General features: G+C 43.2%; 1 protein-coding gene across 1 annotated transcript; it reads left to right on the forward strand.

The window, feature by feature from the left end:
- Nucleotides 1-288: 288 nt before the first annotated feature.
- Nucleotides 289-9,508, forward strand: LOC124014388 (neurosecretory protein VGF-like). Its single transcript, XM_046329296.1, has 2 exons — nt 289-541; nt 5,485-9,508. The coding sequence occupies exon 2, from the start codon at nt 5,530-5,532 to the stop codon at nt 7,681-7,683; it is 2,154 nt and encodes a 717-aa protein (XP_046185252.1). The 5' UTR covers nt 289-541; nt 5,485-5,529; the 3' UTR covers nt 7,684-9,508.
- The last annotated feature ends 9,284 nt before the right edge of the window (nt 9,509-18,792 follow it).

Below are 18,792 nucleotides of genomic sequence, written 5' to 3' on the forward strand. Positions count from 1 at the left end.
TCTCCCTCTCTTGTGGTGTGTTTTTGGCTATGCTCCCCCCTGGCGGGAGAAATACTATCTAATTCACCCCGTTTCCGTTCATTCATCAGGCTACTGCAGTGTGGCAGAGCCAGAACGCTCGTGGTTCATTCGAGCGAAGCGAAAATTCTTATCAATGAAAGCTTGGTTCCGTCACTAGGGGAAAACTCTGACGTCAGGTCACGTAGGCAGGGAGGGGGGGGGGACGTATAAAGAAGCGGTGCTGCCGGTGATAACTCACTGAAACAGAAGCGCAGCGAATGAGGCAACAGTAAGAAAACCTGCGGTGCTGTCGGTGATAATACTCACTGAAACAGACGCACAGCGAATGAGGCAACAGCAGGGAAACTAAAAGGGAGAAATAACGTTCTACTTTATTATGTACACTTCCAAATAACACCGAGCTTTATTTGTGTTAAGTAGACATTGGTGTGTTGAGTTAGAGTAACACGTTGAATTAGAGAGATTTGAGGAGTGGCAAGGAGGAGAAAGTAGCCTATCTGGTTTCACCGCAAGACACCAGGTAAGTCTTAACTACTTTAATATATCTTATTTAAAAAGTGATCAAACTGATTGATCCTGTGGCATGAACGATTGAAAACTAAAGCTATAGTAATGTAGTTGAGAGTTTGTATGGGATTCCACCTTGCATTTTGTTAGACAGACTGTAGGTAAAAGAAATAGTAACAAAAGTGTTTTAATAATAAAGGAAAATATATTGAATGTGTTTACTCCAATTAGGGGAGAGGTGATAGTGTAAGGGGGAGAGAAAAAAGAATATATATATATAGTGCATTCAGAAAGTGATCAGAACCCTACACTTTTTCCACATTGTTACATTACAGCCATATTCTAAAATTGATTAAAATGTTTTTCCCCCCTCATCAATCTACCCCATAATAACAAAGAAAAAGCATGTTTAGACATTTTAGCAAATGGAATAAAAATGAAATCACATTTACATAAGTATTCAGACCCTTTACTCAGTGCTTTGTTTGAAGCACCTTTGGCAGTGATTATAGCCTCGAGTCTTGAGTATGACGCTACAAGCTTGGCACACCTGTATTTGGGGAGCTTCTCTTATTCTCCTCTGCAGATCTCCAGGTTGGATGGTGAGTGTTGCTGCACAGCTATTTTCAGGTCTCTCCAGAGATGTTCGATCTGGTTCAATTTGTAAGTCGCTCTGGATAAGAGCGTCTGCTAAATGACTTAAATGTAAATGTAAATGTAAATGTAAATGTTCAAGTTCGGGCTCTGGCTGGGCCACTCGAGGACATTCAGAGACTTGTCCCGAAGCCACTCCTGCATTGTCTTGGCTGTGTGCTTAGGGTTGTTGTCCTGTTGGAAGGTGAACTGTCACCCCAGTTTGAGGTCCTGAGCACTATTGAGCAGGTTTTCATCAAGGATCTCTGTATTTTGCTCCATTCATCGTTGCCTCGATCCTGACTAGTCTCCCAGTCCTTGCCGCTGAAAAACATCCCCAAAGCATGATGCTGCCACCACCATGCTTCGCCATAGGGATGGTGCTATGTTTCCTCCAGACTTTATGCTTGGTATTCAGGTCAAAGAGTTCAGTCTTGGTTTCATCAGACCAGAGAATCTTGTTTCTCATGGTCTGAGAGTCTTTAGGTGCCTTTTGGCAAGCTCCATGCTGGCTGTCATGTGCCTTTTACTGACGAGTGGCTTCCGTCTGGCCACTCTACCATAAAGGCATGATTGGTGGAGTGATGCAGAGGTGGTTGTCTATCTGGAAGGTTCTCCCACCTCTACAGAGCAATTCTGTAGCTCTGTCAGAGTGACCATCGGGTTCTTCTCCCCCGATTGCTCAGTTTTGCGGGGCGGCCAGCTCTAGGAAAAGTCTTGGTGGTTCCAAACTTCAAGTCCTTCGACCTCATGACTTGGTTTTTGCTCGGACATGCACTGTCAACTGCGGGACCTTATTTAGACAGGTGTGTGCCTTTTCCAAATCATGTCCAATCAATTGAATTTACCACAGGTGGACTCCAATCAACTTGTAGAAACATCTCAAGGATGATCAATGGAAAAAGGATGCACCTGAGCTCAATTTTGGGTCTTATAGAAAAGGGTCTGAATACTTATGTAATAAAAAAAATTAAAACATGTATAAATTTGCACAAAAACCAATGTTTTTGCTTTGTCCTTATGGTGTATTGTGTGTAGATTCTTGAGCAAAATAAACAATTAAATCATTTTTAGAATAAAGCGAACAAAATTTGGAAAAGGGGTCTGAATACTTTCCAAAAGGCATATATATATATATATATATATATATATATATATATATATATATATATATATATATATATATATATATAAAATGTTTTATTGAACTAGGCAAGTCAGTTAAGAACAAATTCTAATTTTCAATGACGGTCTAGGAACAGTGGGTTAACAGCCTTGTTCATGGGCAGAACAACAGATTTTTACCTTGTCAACTCGGGGATTTGATCTAGCAACCTTGTGATTACTGGTCCAATGCTCTAACCACTAGGCTATCTGCCACCCCAAAACATACATATACATATATATATATGTATATATATATATATGGCCCCTGGTATAAATCCAGCCATGCCTCCAGGATCCATGCCTTGCCTTGTATATATATATATACATTGATAGAAGCCACAATCTATCTGCAATATTAAGGATGATCTACAAATAAAATAAATATATATAACACAAGTGTTTTGAAAGATCAACATAAAGGAATGTATTTTCACGAGTTTCAACATATTTTTCAATACTAATCTTTGTAAATTGTAAGAGATTACTATCTCTCAGTATAAATAGCCTACAAGAAAATGGGTGTGGATTATGAGACGAGAAATAATCGAATGATAGAATGACTGAGGCTGGCTAATGATTGTGGTAATCATATTGACAGGGATTACCGGAGATCATGATAATTGTCATATCACCATCATCATCATCATAGCCACGCCCCTTCCCAGTCTTCCATCATCTTTGCCATCACCATGGCGTCACCAACTGCCAAGAATAAACCCAGGGAGACCAAATAAAGACAAAAGGTGAAAAGGACACCTTAAACAGCTGCATCTGGCTGCGTAACAGAGTGGTTTTGCATGTCAAACCAATTTTGATGCAACTTTTTAATAGTTAGTTGAGACATTTATGCACATGCATTAATTATGTGTATAAGTGCTCTGCTTTCTTCAATACTTTCATGCATACTAGAGTTCCTGTGGTGATAGAGTTCTTGCACGTTTAATCTTGAGGCAACAGAGCGCTTCTCCCAGGTCGTGTGGCGTTTCGACTGAGCAGAATATGGCTAGATAGGGCTTCTTAAAAGCAAATGTGCTTTGGTGGAGAGCCTGCACCCTACGTATATTGCCCTCGTGGATGGGCATTTGCAGATAGAATTATGAGAACGGGAGAGACAGACATATGGGGTTCCAGAAGCTTTTTAATACCTGTACCACACGAGGTACAACATTTACCAAACATTATACAGCTAAAGAATTAAGTATGAAAAAGTGGGACCAATAAAGCCAACCAAAGAGATGGAATAATTGTAAAGTGATATAGATTGTTGCTATACAGTTTGCCTACGCATGACTTGGACATGTTAGGAAAGATCACTCTATTGGGAGAAAGTGAGATTTGTGGTGTGTCATCCACACACACACACACACACACACACACACACACACACACACACACACACACACACACACACACACACACACACACACACACACACACACACACACACACACACACACACACACACACACACACACGGGTGCATCATCCAGGCCAGGTAGGTTGTCTCCTAATCTCTCACTCTGTAGATTACACTGATCCATCTGTGTTATGATTATCCAGGGGTCAAACCTATATCATGCATTCCAAATGGCAGCTTATTAACAGTTGGCCTACTATTTTGACCAGGACCCATAGGACTCTGGTCAAAAGTAGTGCACTGTGTTGGGTAGGGAATAGCCTGCCAATTGGGATGCAGCCCCAATGCGGTATTATGATCTTTTAATCTAATCTCATGTCTATTTTCAATCTCATCTACATTCTGGGATGATATCTGCAGTGAGTACAGACCTGTGTCAGTGGTTAAATCCAATGGGTTTATGTTTGACACGGTTGTGGCTGTAATGAAGGAGATGATCAATTGCGATTGATTATTTCATCAGTCGATTCATGCTACTTATTGAATTTTTAAGAGAGAGAAAATATATCCGAAATCTTTGTGGAGTTAGTTACGGGTAGGTATTATACTGTAGCGATCAATGTGAAATTGGTTGTTGCCATGGCCACTGATATAGATGACCTTACAAATAGCACCTACTTCTTCTCTGTAGCACACGCATTGGAACGCTTTCTTGCCAATTGCCACCCGCCCTGTTACCACGTGCCTGGAGCGCTCACATGCGTAGGGAGCATTACACACGCAGGGAACAGCACTAGTTCGAGACACTGAGCCAATGAACCTTTTGTTAGATCAGCTCAGTGGAGGCGCGAGAAAATACTAAATACTGTATAGCATGTGCCAAATCCAACGGTTTAAACACAAATCGACGCACAATAGTTTAATTGATCTTGACATCTTGCAGCAAATAGCCTACAGGTATTCTAGTTTAGCCTGTGGAGCAGAACAATTCAATTGAGGAAAAGTCCAAATTGGACAAACTGGATTTAAAGGCATTGTTGTGAAAGCAATTAATATGAACCATGGAAATAGCCGAAAAGCTAGGAAGTCGTTGAGAAACCATTTCAAACTGTTGGCCTAATACTGGTCAGCCATTTTGTGTGGGTCCCTATGCTCAACTGATGTTATTTGTGACCTGCACAGAGGTGCATGATCTACATTGATTAAGGTGAATGAATATATTATTTGTTATATTTATGGGGGAAACTAGTAGTGTGCACTGAGAATATGACATCCGTTGTCAAAGCAACCTACTCTAGTGTTTCATCATGATTCTAGGTTGAGAATTGTTTTCACATGCAGATGAGTGATGACGTCATCTACTCCATTTGTGCTAATTATTTGGTTCATATCCCTCATTCCTTTACAGGCTGACTCACGTCCATTAATTCATTTCACTTTAATAATGCTATGAGCTAATGGTTTTCTTGGCAGTGACACCACGTACTTTAACTGAACTGTATATGCAGCTCCCGAGTGGTGCAGCGGTTTAAGGCACTGCATCTCAGTGCTTGAGGTGTCACTACAGAAACCCTTGTTCGAATCCAGGCTGTATCACAACCGGCCATATATATAATATATATATATATATGCTCATTAAACAATTTGTACCATCCTGTAAAACTTTTCATTATAGGTATATAAAAAGAAAATGCTTTTTATTGTATAGGGGGGTTCCATAGAATAAAAATTCTACGTGGGTTCACCCATTTTTCTTATTTTATCTAACAAATCTATATTTTCTGTCTCTCATTCACCAGGAGCATCACCTTCCCTCGCCCCCCTCTTGTCCTTTCTGTGTGGTCATGATGTGGTCCCACTTCGCCACAAGTGCCCTTATCCTACTGGTTGTCCTGTTGAGACTCACCCTAACCCTCCCGCTCACCGCCTCCGTGGCGACCGAGACACACAGCCCCGGCGACAGCCATGCTGCTTCCCCTCTTGGACTTAGGCCAACCGAGGGAGAGAATGAAGGGAGGAAGGGCGGACTTCCACAGAGAGAGAGAGCAGAAGAGGAGGATGAGCTTTTTGGAGGCATGGACCCCAAAACATTAGCAGCCGTTCTGCTGGAGGTGATGGATAAGCCACACGGGGAAAGGAGGAACGGTGTGGAGGATGGGCGCAAGGAAAAGGAGAGAGGAAAAGAGGAGAATGGGAGAGAGAGGCAGGAGGAGGAGAAGGGAGAGGAGGTGAGAGCCGCATCGGATGAGGAGGGAGCAGACCGAGACAGGGACGGTCGCGAGGAGCTTGAGCTGGTGATGGCGGCCGCTGCGGCGCAGGGCAAGGAGGAGCGAGAGAGGAATGAGGAGGAGGAGAGGAAAAGAGCACAGGAGGAGGAGGAAAGACTAACAGAGAAAGTGACTAGCCACACCACCAGCCAGACGATTCCTGGAAAGGAGATACGACCTCCGGCAGAAGGAGAAAGAGGGGAGGAGGTGGGAGTGAAGGATGTGGGGGCCAGAGAAGATGCGCAGCAGGGACCACCCACCTCACAGGAGACCCAGCAAGAGGAGGAAGAGGAGCAACTAAGTCCAGATGAAGTGCAGAACCTCCAGAGCATGTTGGAGGAACTGCAGAACTACAACACAGCTAACAAAAGAGAGAGGGAGGCCCAGGAGCAGAGAGGGAGAGAGAGCAGGGCCTACAGCCAAGACGACACAGACCAAGCGCTGATCCACAACCAGATAAAACTCAAAGCTAAAGGATACCCCCGAGCCATGCCGAAGAAGCTCAAATGGCAAGAGGAGATGCAGAAAGCCCTGAACATGCCCACTTATAGAGGAGGCAACTTCATGGACGACTTTGACAATCTGGCTCGACCGGCGGCTGAGGAGGATGGTGAGGAAATGCTGAGCCCCGAGGAGGAAGAGAGGAGGGCAAAGGAGGAGCAGGAGGAGGTCAGGAGGCAGGCGATGGAAGCTCAGAGGGCCAAAGCCGAGGAGGAGAAGTTGGCGGACATAGCCTCGGACATGCTCCTGCAGTACATGGTCAAACAGGACAAAGGAAAGTACCAGAACAAGAAGACCCTGCTGTCCAACGCAGCGGAGGACAAGCGCTCTGACGAGGAGGTCGTCAGCGAGGACGATGATATTGATCCTCAGACCATTGATAAGCTCATCGAGATCTCCAGTAAGCTCCACCTCCCCGCGGACGACGTCGTTGACATCATCAGCGACGTTGAGAAGAAGAAGAAGAAAGACGCTCCTGAGACATTGCCCTGGCAACGACCCCAGCAAAGACCCCTGGTTTACCCAGCAGCCAAAGCCATCGATGCCCAGCCTTCACACCCCCGATACCCCACCCTGAAGCAGCCTCTCCCGGCCATCAATCCCCTCAAGGCCTGGTTCAAGGACAAATATTCCATCAAACCCTCAAAACAAGACCTCTGGATCAAACCTCAACAGTCCTTTCGGACTTCCTCCAACTATCCTACGTATCCTTTCTACCAACAGAAGCCCTATCGAGGCTACTACCCAATTTACTTCCCCCCTCCTAAGCCCAAGCCTCTGTTCTATGCCAAGCCTTCCTACATGCTCAACGACCTCCTGTCGAATTCTCTGGACTACGCCTCTGATTTCCCCCCCAAGAGGAGGTACCGTCCCTGGGTACAGCCCCGCCCGAGGAAGCCCCCCGCTGCACTTCGGCGGAACCTCTACTACCCAAATTACTCCAACTATCCCAACTACCTCCTCCCCCCACACCCCAGGACATACAACCCCCTACCCGTCCCTGTCCCCATGCCTAAACCTCGCTCGTCCCCACCCAGGGGTCAGGTTCAGCCTCGCCATCGGCATGGTTACTATTACCAAGCGCCCTCAGCACCTTTGGTGACCCGGGACCAAGATTACTATGGGATGCAGGGGATAGGGATGGGGCCGCAGCAGCAAGATAGCAATGAAGACCTGGAGAACTACATTCAACAGGTCTTTATGAAACCCAGGCCTAGGATGTTTCAGTGAAAAGAGAGGAAAGAGAGAGAGGGGGCGGGAAGGAGGGAGGGGAAAAGGGGAGGAAGAGAGAACAATGGATTTTTTTTTTTTACACCACTTACTTTTGATTTCAGGTTTTGCCTTGGTTTTGTCTCTTTAATGTACTGTTAGATTTTTGTCAAAGAGCAACACAAATTACATGTAGCTTTTTTTTGTATAGAGTAAAAATGAACTTGCAGATAGAAAAGTGAGGGAGTCAGGATGACACACATCCATTCATTCCTCTTGCTCTTTTCTTTGGAAGATGAAACTGAAGCTGTTGTCCAAAATGACTGAAAGAGGGGCACTAAACCAATCACATAAAGAACTATAGAACATACAGAACCATAGAACACTGACTCTATAGACTCATCTCAACATCCTGGGATTCTGGAAAATATGAGGGAGCGTCGGCATCGTTCAGAAGACCAACATTGAGGGGAAATTGCAAATGGCACCCTATTCCCTATGTTGCGCAATACTTTTGACCAGGGTCCATGGGGCTCTGGTCAAAAGTAGTGCACTATATATATGGGATAGGGTGCCATATGGGACTCAGGCTGACTATCATGTTGCCTGTAAATCCAAAACTCATACAAGAGACTTACAGTTGTTAACAAATACACACATGTCAATGTTTGGAGCCAAAATGCACATTCAAGTGTGTTTATATTCCAAAAGACTAGCCATCGCTATTGGAGAAGAGGCCTCAATGGATATAAAGCCTTACCAATGTGTATCTGTTATGTTTTATTGTTATCGGTGGTTCCATTGTCACCATTTCAGTTATACGTCATTGATTGTTTTCAGGAAATGAAGCTAGCAAAAAAATATATAGAATTGGTCCTTTTCAAGAACTCACAGATAACAAACAGTTATCGTCAAGGACAGAGAAAGTCATTGTTATTGTTACTGATACGCTTGATGATACGGTGCCATACTGTACGCAAATGCAGTCACTATTTATTAATCAAATACATTGTTTGTTTTTTGATTATTTGTTACTTGTCTGTTTTTAATCACTTCTGTTTTGTTGTTCCAACAACAAAAAAACTGTTACATTTTTATGTCAATTGCCCCGTCTGCACACTTTTTGATTAACTTATGAATATATGATTTTATTTATTTCAATGTACTTGTAATGTACTTGTTTTTTTTCTACAAAGCAGTGCTAAGATTTACACATTCATACATTCCAGATATTTGTAAGACAAAGTGATTTTAAAGGAAAGAAACTAAAAATACTGAAATACAGTTTTATATTGCCTTATTATGATTCCTCCCTCATTTTGCTAAAACTGTTGACTTTGCAAAGGGGGTAGAATTGAGTTAAGCCCTTGTAGAGTAATGGGGTTGTGATCACAATTCCATTCAATCTCAAATTCGATTCACAAATTGAAAAATGTTCTGGGAACTTTTCAATGAAACGGACCTGATTTGAAATGGAATCGCCCCTCACATACTCCCGTTGAATGAGTGAAATGAAATGAGAAAAGGGAAAAGAAACTGAAAACAGTCCAGGATTTTCACTCTGTGCTACTGTAGAGAAACCAATATGTCTCTGTGTTTATGCCTTTAGATGCTGGAAAGGACTGTGATTCAGTATCTCACCACAAACAAAAAAATCTTTGTGTTATTGGAAATCAATATCTAATCATATCCAAATCCTTACTCGTTCAATATTTCCTTGTAAACGAAACCCCAACAAATGTTTTTTTTTTTTTACCCCGTTTTCTCCCCAATTTCGTGGTATCCAATTGTTTTAGTAGCTACTATCTTGTCTCATCGCTACAACTCCCGTACGGGCTCGGGAGAGACAAAGGTTGAAAGTCATGCGTCCTCCGATACGCAACCCAACCAAGCCGCACTGCTTCTTAACACAGCGCCATCCAACCCGGAAGCCAGCCGCACCAATGTGTCGGAGGAAACACTGTGCACCTGGCAGCCTTGATTAGCGAGCACTGCGCCCGGCCCGCCGCAGGAGTCGCTGGTGCGCGATGAGGCAAGAATATCCCTACCGGCCAACTCCTCCCTAACCCGGACGACGCTAGGCCAATTGTGCGTCGCCCCACGGACCTCCCGGTCGCGGCCGGTTACGACAGAGCCTGGGCGTGAACCCACCCTCATGTCTTTAAATAACCATGTGGGCAATCTTGTAGACGATGAGAGGGCTTGTGTCCCAAATTGTACCCTATTCCCTTTAATAGTGCACTACTTTTGAACAGAGCCCTATGTGCACCATATGGGGAAAATGGTGCCATTTGGGATGCACTCATTGGCGTGGCTAGCATCAAAGCTCAATCAAACACAGCAGAGACAATCTCAAAGTGAAACCATTTTCAATGTGACTGACGCCACAGACACCAATGAAAAATCCATTCTTTTAGAGAAGCGACGAGGGGAGAAACACTGGGAAAACATTGGGAGTGGTGTTTGATTTGACATGTGTGTTCTGCTTAACTGCGATTTAGACTTAGACCATAGGGCTCTGGTCAAAAGGAGCTCACTATATCGGGAATCGGTGCCATTTGGGACATACCTTTAGGACTGTTTCAGTTTACTCAACTGAACTCATTGCATTTTGGCATTTGAGTGGGTCCACTAGAAACACTGATCTAAGGGGACAGAATTGGCCTTTCAAACCTCCTACTCAATACTGAAGTGTAAGATATCTGCTGTAGGAGAGAGAGAGAGAGAGAGAGAGAGAGAGAGAGAGAGAGAGAGAGAGAGAGAGAGAGAGAGAGAGAGAGAGAGAGAGAGAGAGAGAGAGAGAGAGAGAGAGAGAGAGAGAGATTATATGGAAGGTCGTGAAAACATTACTTCCACTTTGAAACAGATTTGTTAGTTTTTTTGTTTCTTTTCTAAAAAGAGAGGGAGGGAAAGAGAACATTTACAGGGACGAGAAAGAAAGACAAGATAGAAGACCGTCTGCTGCACGTTTCTGTGTGCCTGCATCTAAAATGTGTTGCTTCTTTTTGATGAACTTAACGAGCATTAAATAAAAGTATTAAAAAAAAATCTCAAAGGAGAACTAAAAGATGACTTTATAGAAGTACGAAGTACCCGGGGAAAAAAACCCTGTTGAAGTCTTGTATGAGGATGTTCTGATCTATGTGCTCTATTTCTAGATGTACCTTGTACCTATGTCGTAATAAACATGCGTGTTGCTGATTGTAAATAACCGCATGTATCCATGATGACTAGTTTTGCTACACAGAGAGAAATAAATAAAATGAACTATTTTTTATTATGAAAGTGAAATGCCTTTTTAAACATTTTGTGTGAAGTTCTATTGTCTCTTGACTTTGACTCCTTTTCTCACCTATCACACGCAGCAACAATGGGACAAACCATCATGAGAACAGCACACTATGTTTGATAGGGATTTCTTGCTTATTCCCTTCTGATTCCGGGAATCTTCTAACAAGGATTTCTGAAACATTTTGGGAAAGTTACCCGAATTTTGCAACCGTAGACAAAACTGATACAGCTACAATGTATTCCTTTATAACACAGTGATTAGCGCACAACCTGCATGAGACAGCCAATAGATGCCCAACACACCACCTTTTGTCCCCCGCAACGAAATCACATGGGAACTATGGATCTGTCTCCGTCCGTTCATACGTACTTTAGACACAAGTGATATTTCAGACACCACTTGGGTGAATGATGCATCTTGCAATAAAAATCCAGCATTTACAAAATTACACTGACTGGCCCAAGGGGGCGCTATAGTAATCACCTGAAATACAAACTTTGAACAAGCATATGTCCTGTCCTGTTTGTCTCCAGTCATGACGTTTTGTACATACAGTGGGGTCGGAAATGATGGACACCATTGACAAAGATTAGCCAAAATTACTGTATAAAATAAATAATTCATATACTGAGCGACACGGAGTATAATAATATTGAGTTGCACTACCACCTTTTTTTCCCCTCAGAACAGCCTCAATTTCTTCGGGGCATGGACTCTACAAGGTGTCAAAAGCGTTCCACAGGGATGCTGGATGTCCTTTAGCTGGGGGACCATTTCTGATACACACGGAAAACTGTTGAGCCTAAAAGAATCCAGCAGCATTGCAGTTCTTAACCAAAACCGGTGCGCCTGGCACTTACTACCATACCCTGTTCAAAAAGTACTTACAGTTTTTGTCTTGCCCATTCCCCCTCTGAATGGCCCATAAACACAATCCATGTCTCAATTGTCTCAAGGCTTACAAATCCTTCTTTAACCTGTCTCCTCTCCTTCATCTACGCTGACTGAAGTGGATTTAAAAAGTGACATCAATAAGGGATAATGGATTCACCTGGTCAGTCTGTCACGGAAAGAGCATTTGTTTGTTAATGCTCCCAAAAATTTAGAAATTATATTATTTTACACTAATACAATTGCTCAGAGAAATAGATTGGGAGGGATCATAGACCATTCTTCCATACAGAATCATTCCAGGTCCTTGATATCCTTCGTTTGCACTCATGGACTCCCCTCTTCAATTCAAACCGTGTCGCCTTGTTAATTCTGTACTGACTGAAGAGATGAGGGAAGAGGTGGAGTGGAGCAGAAGAAGGAAGTGAAGGATGAGGGGATGTTAGGAAGTGGGAAAGATGAGAGAGGAAGCAGAAGAGGGATACGGGGCAGAAGAATGGTTGTGTTGGTTTGATAACACATGCACCTAAGGGGAGAGGAGGGAGAAGTGGGGAGGAAGGGGGAGAAAGCAGAGGAGGGAAGGAAGGGGTAAGAGGGGGAGAAGAAAGGTTGGAGTGTGTGTGTTCAGGGAGCTGTTTGAGATTTAATGGGTGATCAAAGGAGAGGTTGATCTCTGCTCACTGGAGGGATGGATACACACACACACACACAACCCATCCATTCACCCCATGTATCCAGCAACGGAACAGGAGGAGAAGAGAGGGCAGGAAGGGAGAGAAGGAAGAGGGGGAACGAGGGAAGAGAGGAAAGGAAGTCATGTCAGACTATATGTACCAACAAAGTCCCATGGTGCCACTGTGTCAGGGTCCTGGTAGGGGAGATTCAAACATGCATCACTGTCACGCTGAGATCCAGAGCACAAGGGGTCGGCCGGAAGCTTTGATCTCTGTAAGGAGTGCCTGTTTCCCCCTTGTCGAACAGGTGGGCTGCCCCCTCTGGAGCCCGCTGGTAATGATAGAGATATAATGGAGACTCACACGGTCAAAGGTTACTCAATCATATGGCTATGGAAGCATGGGGTAAATTGATGGGTGAAGTGTGAGTGGAGTGAGTATTTATACAGAGTTCCATTTGTAGGTGTTTCTGATACCTTAATGTATGTTAGTTAGCTAGTTCATCATTATTATTATTGTTATTCTTTCTCTCACTCACTCACTCACTCACTCACTCACTCACTCACTCACTCACTCAATCAGAGTCTAAATAAAGAGATAGATTGCAAATAAATGAGAGGAATAGAGGATAGGTTGGTGAGTGGGAGGGATCGATGGAGGAGAGGAGGGGAGAGGAGAGGGATGGATGGATGGATGATGGAGGGAAGGAGGAATGAGAGGAGGAGTGAAGGAAGCGAGTGATGGAGGGAGGAGATATGGAGAAAAGAGAGGAGAGGAGACGAGAGAGGGAAGGAAGGAAGATGGAGGGAGGGAGGCATGGGATGAGGAGAGGAGAAAGGAGGAGAGGAGAGGTTGATGAGTGTAGCTCAGCCAGCCCACGGAGGGTTAGGAGCAGTGATTCATTGGTCATGTGACTCCCTCCTTTCCCTCCCTCCTCTGCTGGGTGAGTCATCCTTCGCGCCACCATCTCCATGCAGAGACACTGCAGAACCCCTAGGCAGTCAGCCCAGCCTCCTCACTCGCACGCACGCGCATGCACACACGCACACACACACCATGGGCACAGTCAGCCACACACACTCAGGACCTACTGCAGAGAGGGCCTACTACACACTCATGCACATACTGTCAACATATGCAGAGATAGATGTACAGGTAACTGCCAAAATCAAGGCAACACCAGCATGAAGTGTCTTAATAGGGCGTTGGGCCGTCACGAGTCAGAACAGCTTCAATGCGCCTTGTCATAGATTCCACAGCTGTCTGAAAATCTATTAGAGGCATGCGACACCGTTCTTTCAAAATAAACATAATTTTGTGTTTTGTTGACGGTGGTGGAAAACGATGTCTCAGGCGCCACTCCAGAACACTCCCATAAGTGTTCAACTGGGCTGAGATCTGGTGAACTGAGGCAGCCATGGCATATGGTTTACATCTATTTCATGCTTATGAAACCATTCCGTGACCACTCATATTACGTGGAGGCAGGCATCGCCATCCTATTGGGGGCATAGCCATAGTAGCCAAAATAATGGCATGTTCAGCATTTTTATGACCCTAAGCCTGATGGGATGCTAATAACTCAGGAACCACACCTGTATGGAAGCACCTGCTTTCAATATACTTTGTATCCCTCATGTTTCCATTATTTTGGCAGTTACGTGTACATTCACTTAAACACCCACAGTTACTGCATCACCTCTGTCAAATCAACTCACATCATGTTTGTAGCCTATGCACACAGCCAGGCCATATCAGGAAATGGAATACACACCCACATAATCAAAAACAGACACCTCTCCCTATTTCTTTCTCTTTCAATCTCACTCTCTGTCACACACACACACACACACACAGTGTGCACCTACGACCTGTATCATTATTTGTGATATGTTCCCATTAATTGTCCATCCGTGTACTGATAAAGTATTGATGCAGTGCATCCCAAATGGCACCCGATTCCCTATATAGTGCACTACTTTTGACCAGGGCTCCATAGGTAAAAGTAGTGCAGTATATAGGGAATAGGATGCCATTTGGGATATAGACAGATGGAAAACCTAATGGAGCAGCATTCTAACATTCTAAGTGCACTTTATTTCACAGTATCAAACATTATTGATCGCGGCTGATGCGTGACTCCAAAAAAACAATAACACAGGAAAGAGAGATATGGCAAACAACGGTAAACAGATGCACATACAAGCACCCCCCCCACACACACACAAGGGCCCCATACCGTCACCAAATATAGTAGCGTTCTCCGAGAAGGTATGGGCCAATCACAGCAATTTATAAGGCAAGGATGAAAGGAGGGAGGGACAGGAGAACGAGAAAGTGAGGGCAGGAAGGCTGTTCTTTCATAACAGCAAGAACAACAGTCTGTTTGTGATGCAGAGGGTTAGATAGAGGTCTCTGGCAGTAGGGGAGCAAAGTAGGACCATGTGATGGGAAGAGGGCAACGGAGGGTAGGGGAGGGGGACAGGCAAGGGAGTGGCATAAAGCTTTTAAGGTATATCTAGTGTTGTAGGAAGTATGCATCTAGTATGCAGGGGAAGTGTGTTCATTTAAGTATGCTTGAAAAGACCAAAGTTGATATCTTCACTGGATGTTGTGAGGGAGCCGGATAGGTCATGTGAATGGAGGAGGGTCCAGCAGAGGATACTGTTGGCATAAAACCATGGCCATGTTCAAGTTGACAAACGTTGCAGATAGAAATGCCACGAATAGAGCCGTCATGATTCCTTGTTTTACATGTCAGGAGAGGCATGTTTGTTGAACAATACATATTCGTATCTGAAAGTTCCAGAACGTTGTGTCTTGCTGAACGCGCCCCATATCTCCATCCGCTAGCTTGGCGGTGGCCACTGCTTACATCCCAACGGGAGCTCTGGGCCAGCCAACATGGCGCCCGCCCTGAATGCCCAGCTCATCTCACCTACTTTGTGCCGTTCTGAAAACATTGAATAGTTTGTAGTAGATTATTCATTGCCTGAATAATCCTTCTCTCCACCTTGTCACTACCATTTTTCTCTGCACTTATTTACTGAGCTCTCCTTTATCTCATCCCTTCATCGCTCCCTCGTTTCTCTCTCTCTCTCCCCCTCCGCTGTATGGCAAGGCCACGCATCACTGCAACACTGTCACAAAGGAACGGTGACTCATACACTTAAATGCTCCATCTTGCTTCTCTTCTCGTCCCCCCCCCCCCCTTTCCCTCGCTCCTCCCTCTATCTCACACAAACAGCTTTGGCTTTAGGATTCTCTCTGAATTTCAAAAAATGGCTACACTATTTACACCTATAGACTTGACATTTCCCACTAAAACACGCATCCACTTTTGAACACAACAACTGTCAACAAATGATAAAAGTCCTGGTAAGACGCAGTTAAAGGGGCAATCTGCAGTTCAAACGACAACCAGGCAGTCACCTGCCACTGTTTTTGGTAAATCAAATCACAGTTTTAAACCATGTTTTGAGGCTATACAGTGTTTGTTTAGAATTCTTGCAATTGCGTAAGAAAATGTTGTTTTGGGTTCTGATGGGGTATGACAGTTGAACTACGCACATGAGCCATTTATAAAGTGAGGTTCTTACTCTCAATGGGTATAGAGTACACTCACCACTTCTACATAAATGTGGATTCTACCATGATTGTGGATACTCGTAAATTGTGAATAATGAGTGAGAAAGTTAGACGCACAAAAGGTCATACCCCCCCAAAAATACACGCAACGAGTTTGTAGTCACAAGCCAAGCTTGATGTACTCAGTGCGTGCTAAGAATATGGAACCAAAACTTGACTACTTTAACACACTAAGTTTGTATTAACGAACGAAAATGTTAGCTTCACTGTCCAAATACATATGGAGGGGAGTGTATATTAAAAGACAAAAAAATGTATATACCAATCACAGACTGCCTCTTTAATGCAACAAATGTTCATAAACAAAAGACAACAACCTTCTCTCTGACATACAGCTTCCTACACTGGGGCTTTGGATTCTCTCGGAATTAAAAACGGTAGCTACATCAACTGGTAGCTGTGCATTACGCGATATTGATAATGGTCCTCTGTACGCCTATATAGATACTCCATAAAGAAATCTGCCATTTCCAGCTACAATAGTTATGACATGAACAATGTCTACACTATTTCTTATCAATGTCGTTATTTAAAAAATGGGCAAATAAAAGTGCATTTCTATGTGACCCCATACTTTTGAACGGTACTGTGTATATCACACACACACTAACAGTCAAAAGTTGACACATCTACTCATTCCAGTGCTTTTCTTTATTTTTACTATTTTCTACATTGTAGAATAATAGTGAAGGCATCAACTATGAAATAACACATGGAATCATGTAGTAACCAAAAAAAGTGTTAAACTAAATCAAAATACATTTTATATTTGAGATTCTACGAAGTAGCCACACTTTGCCTTGACAAGCCTTGCACACTCTTGGCATTTTCTCAACCAGCTTCATGAGGTCGTCACCTGGAATGCATTTCAATTAACAGGTGTGCCTTGTAAAAGGTTCATTTGTGGAATTTCTTTCCTTCTTAATGCATTTGAGCCAATCAGTTGTGTTGTAGGGGTGGTATACAGAAGATAGCCCTATTTGGGAAAAGTCCATATTAGAACAGCTCAAATAAGCAAAGAGAAATGACAGTCCATCATTACTTAAGACATGAAGGTTAGTCAATCGGAAAATGTCAATAACTTTGAAAGTTTCTTCAAGTGCAGTCGCAAAAACCATCAGGCGCTATGATGAAACTGCCTCTCATGAGGAACGCCACAGGAAAGGAAGACTCTGCTGCAGAGGATAAGTTCATTAGAGTTACCAGCCTCTAATATGGACTTTGAAGAATCTCAAATATAAATTATATTTTGATTTGTTTAACACTTGTTTGCTTACTACATGATTCCATGTGTGTTATTTCATAGTTTTAATATCTTCACTATTATTCTACAATGTAGAAAATAGCAAAAATAAAGAAAAACCCTGGAATGAGTTGGTGTGTCCAAACTTGTCTATAGACTGACATTTCCTACTATGGAAATTCACAGGTTAAAACATGCATGGGCATTCACAGTTAACACAACAAACATACCCTTTTAAACAATAACTTGCTACATTTACATTTTCAAGAGAGAATAGACGCTCTTATCCAGACCAAGTTACTGTCAGTGCATTCAACTAAGGTAAAAATGACAATAGGTACACAAGTCCTTTCTAATGGCATTTTATTTTCATTATAAAATTACATTCACACAATTCCCTTTGATAATATGTCTGCGTCCCAAATGGTACCCTTCTATAGTGCACTACTTTTGACCAGAACCCTGGTCAAAGCAAAGATTGCACACTATAAAAGGAATAGGGTGCCATGACTGGACCGCTGTTCAATAGTCATTTATCACATGCCACCCACCCCTCATGCTGGATCCCAAATGAATAAAACCCTACACACACACCTTTTGGAGTCCTTGAAAAAACATGAATCAAAATATCTCCTAATTTCTTATTCGGCGCAGTTCCAATAATCCACACTAGCGCACTTACTAATAATGAAGCAATAGTTCTGTCCCATTGACCATGCTAGTATACCACTTTGAATGGAGCAATATATTGGGCATGCATCCAAAGGCTTCATCCCAAACGGCACCCTGTTCCATATTTAGGGCCTCTGGTCAAAAGAACTGCACTAAATAGCTGGTGTTCCAAATGGCACCCTAAGTGGTACGCTAGTGTGGATATCGGAATGTAGCCTATGTATTGATACTAATTGGAGTGAAGCAATGTATTGGGAATGCACACTAGCAAGTAGTACACTAGTATAATTGTTGGAACGCATCTTATTTAAATCAAAAAGCTAAAGTCATGTAATAAGAATGCATGTCTACAGTCTGAAGACAAACTCTCTTCTAGTTGCACTTTATTCCTATTGGTCTATTCCCTCTTGTTGCAGACACAAACATTATTACTCTTTGGAAAGTGGGTATTTGATCGGCGTAAAATGTACTACATTTAATGTGTGTGATGTTATAGGAATGGTAGGTAGCTAGGTCCATTATTTAAAAAGTCACGTGTATGTCAAAGTAGTTGGTTTGCCTTTTGTTGTACGTTGCTGCTCAAAAACAACACTCTCCCTCTCTGCCTATATTTTTTTGTGCCCTGGGTTAGTCTCATCTGAATCATCACTACATTGCATACTATGACATTGAGCCCTTTCCACATATACACATTCATGCTAGCACAGCCA

This window comes from Oncorhynchus gorbuscha, linkage group LG25 (genome assembly GCF_021184085.1).
Source record: "Oncorhynchus gorbuscha isolate QuinsamMale2020 ecotype Even-year linkage group LG25, OgorEven_v1.0, whole genome shotgun sequence".
In the NCBI taxonomy this organism is placed as follows: Eukaryota; Metazoa; Chordata; class Actinopteri; order Salmoniformes; family Salmonidae; genus Oncorhynchus; species Oncorhynchus gorbuscha.

What these genes read in the sequence shown, in the direction of transcription:
- LOC124014388 (XM_046329296.1), top strand. Translation starts at nt 5,530, where the DNA reads ATGATGTGGTCCCACTTCGCCACAAGTGCCCTTATCCTACTGGTTGTC.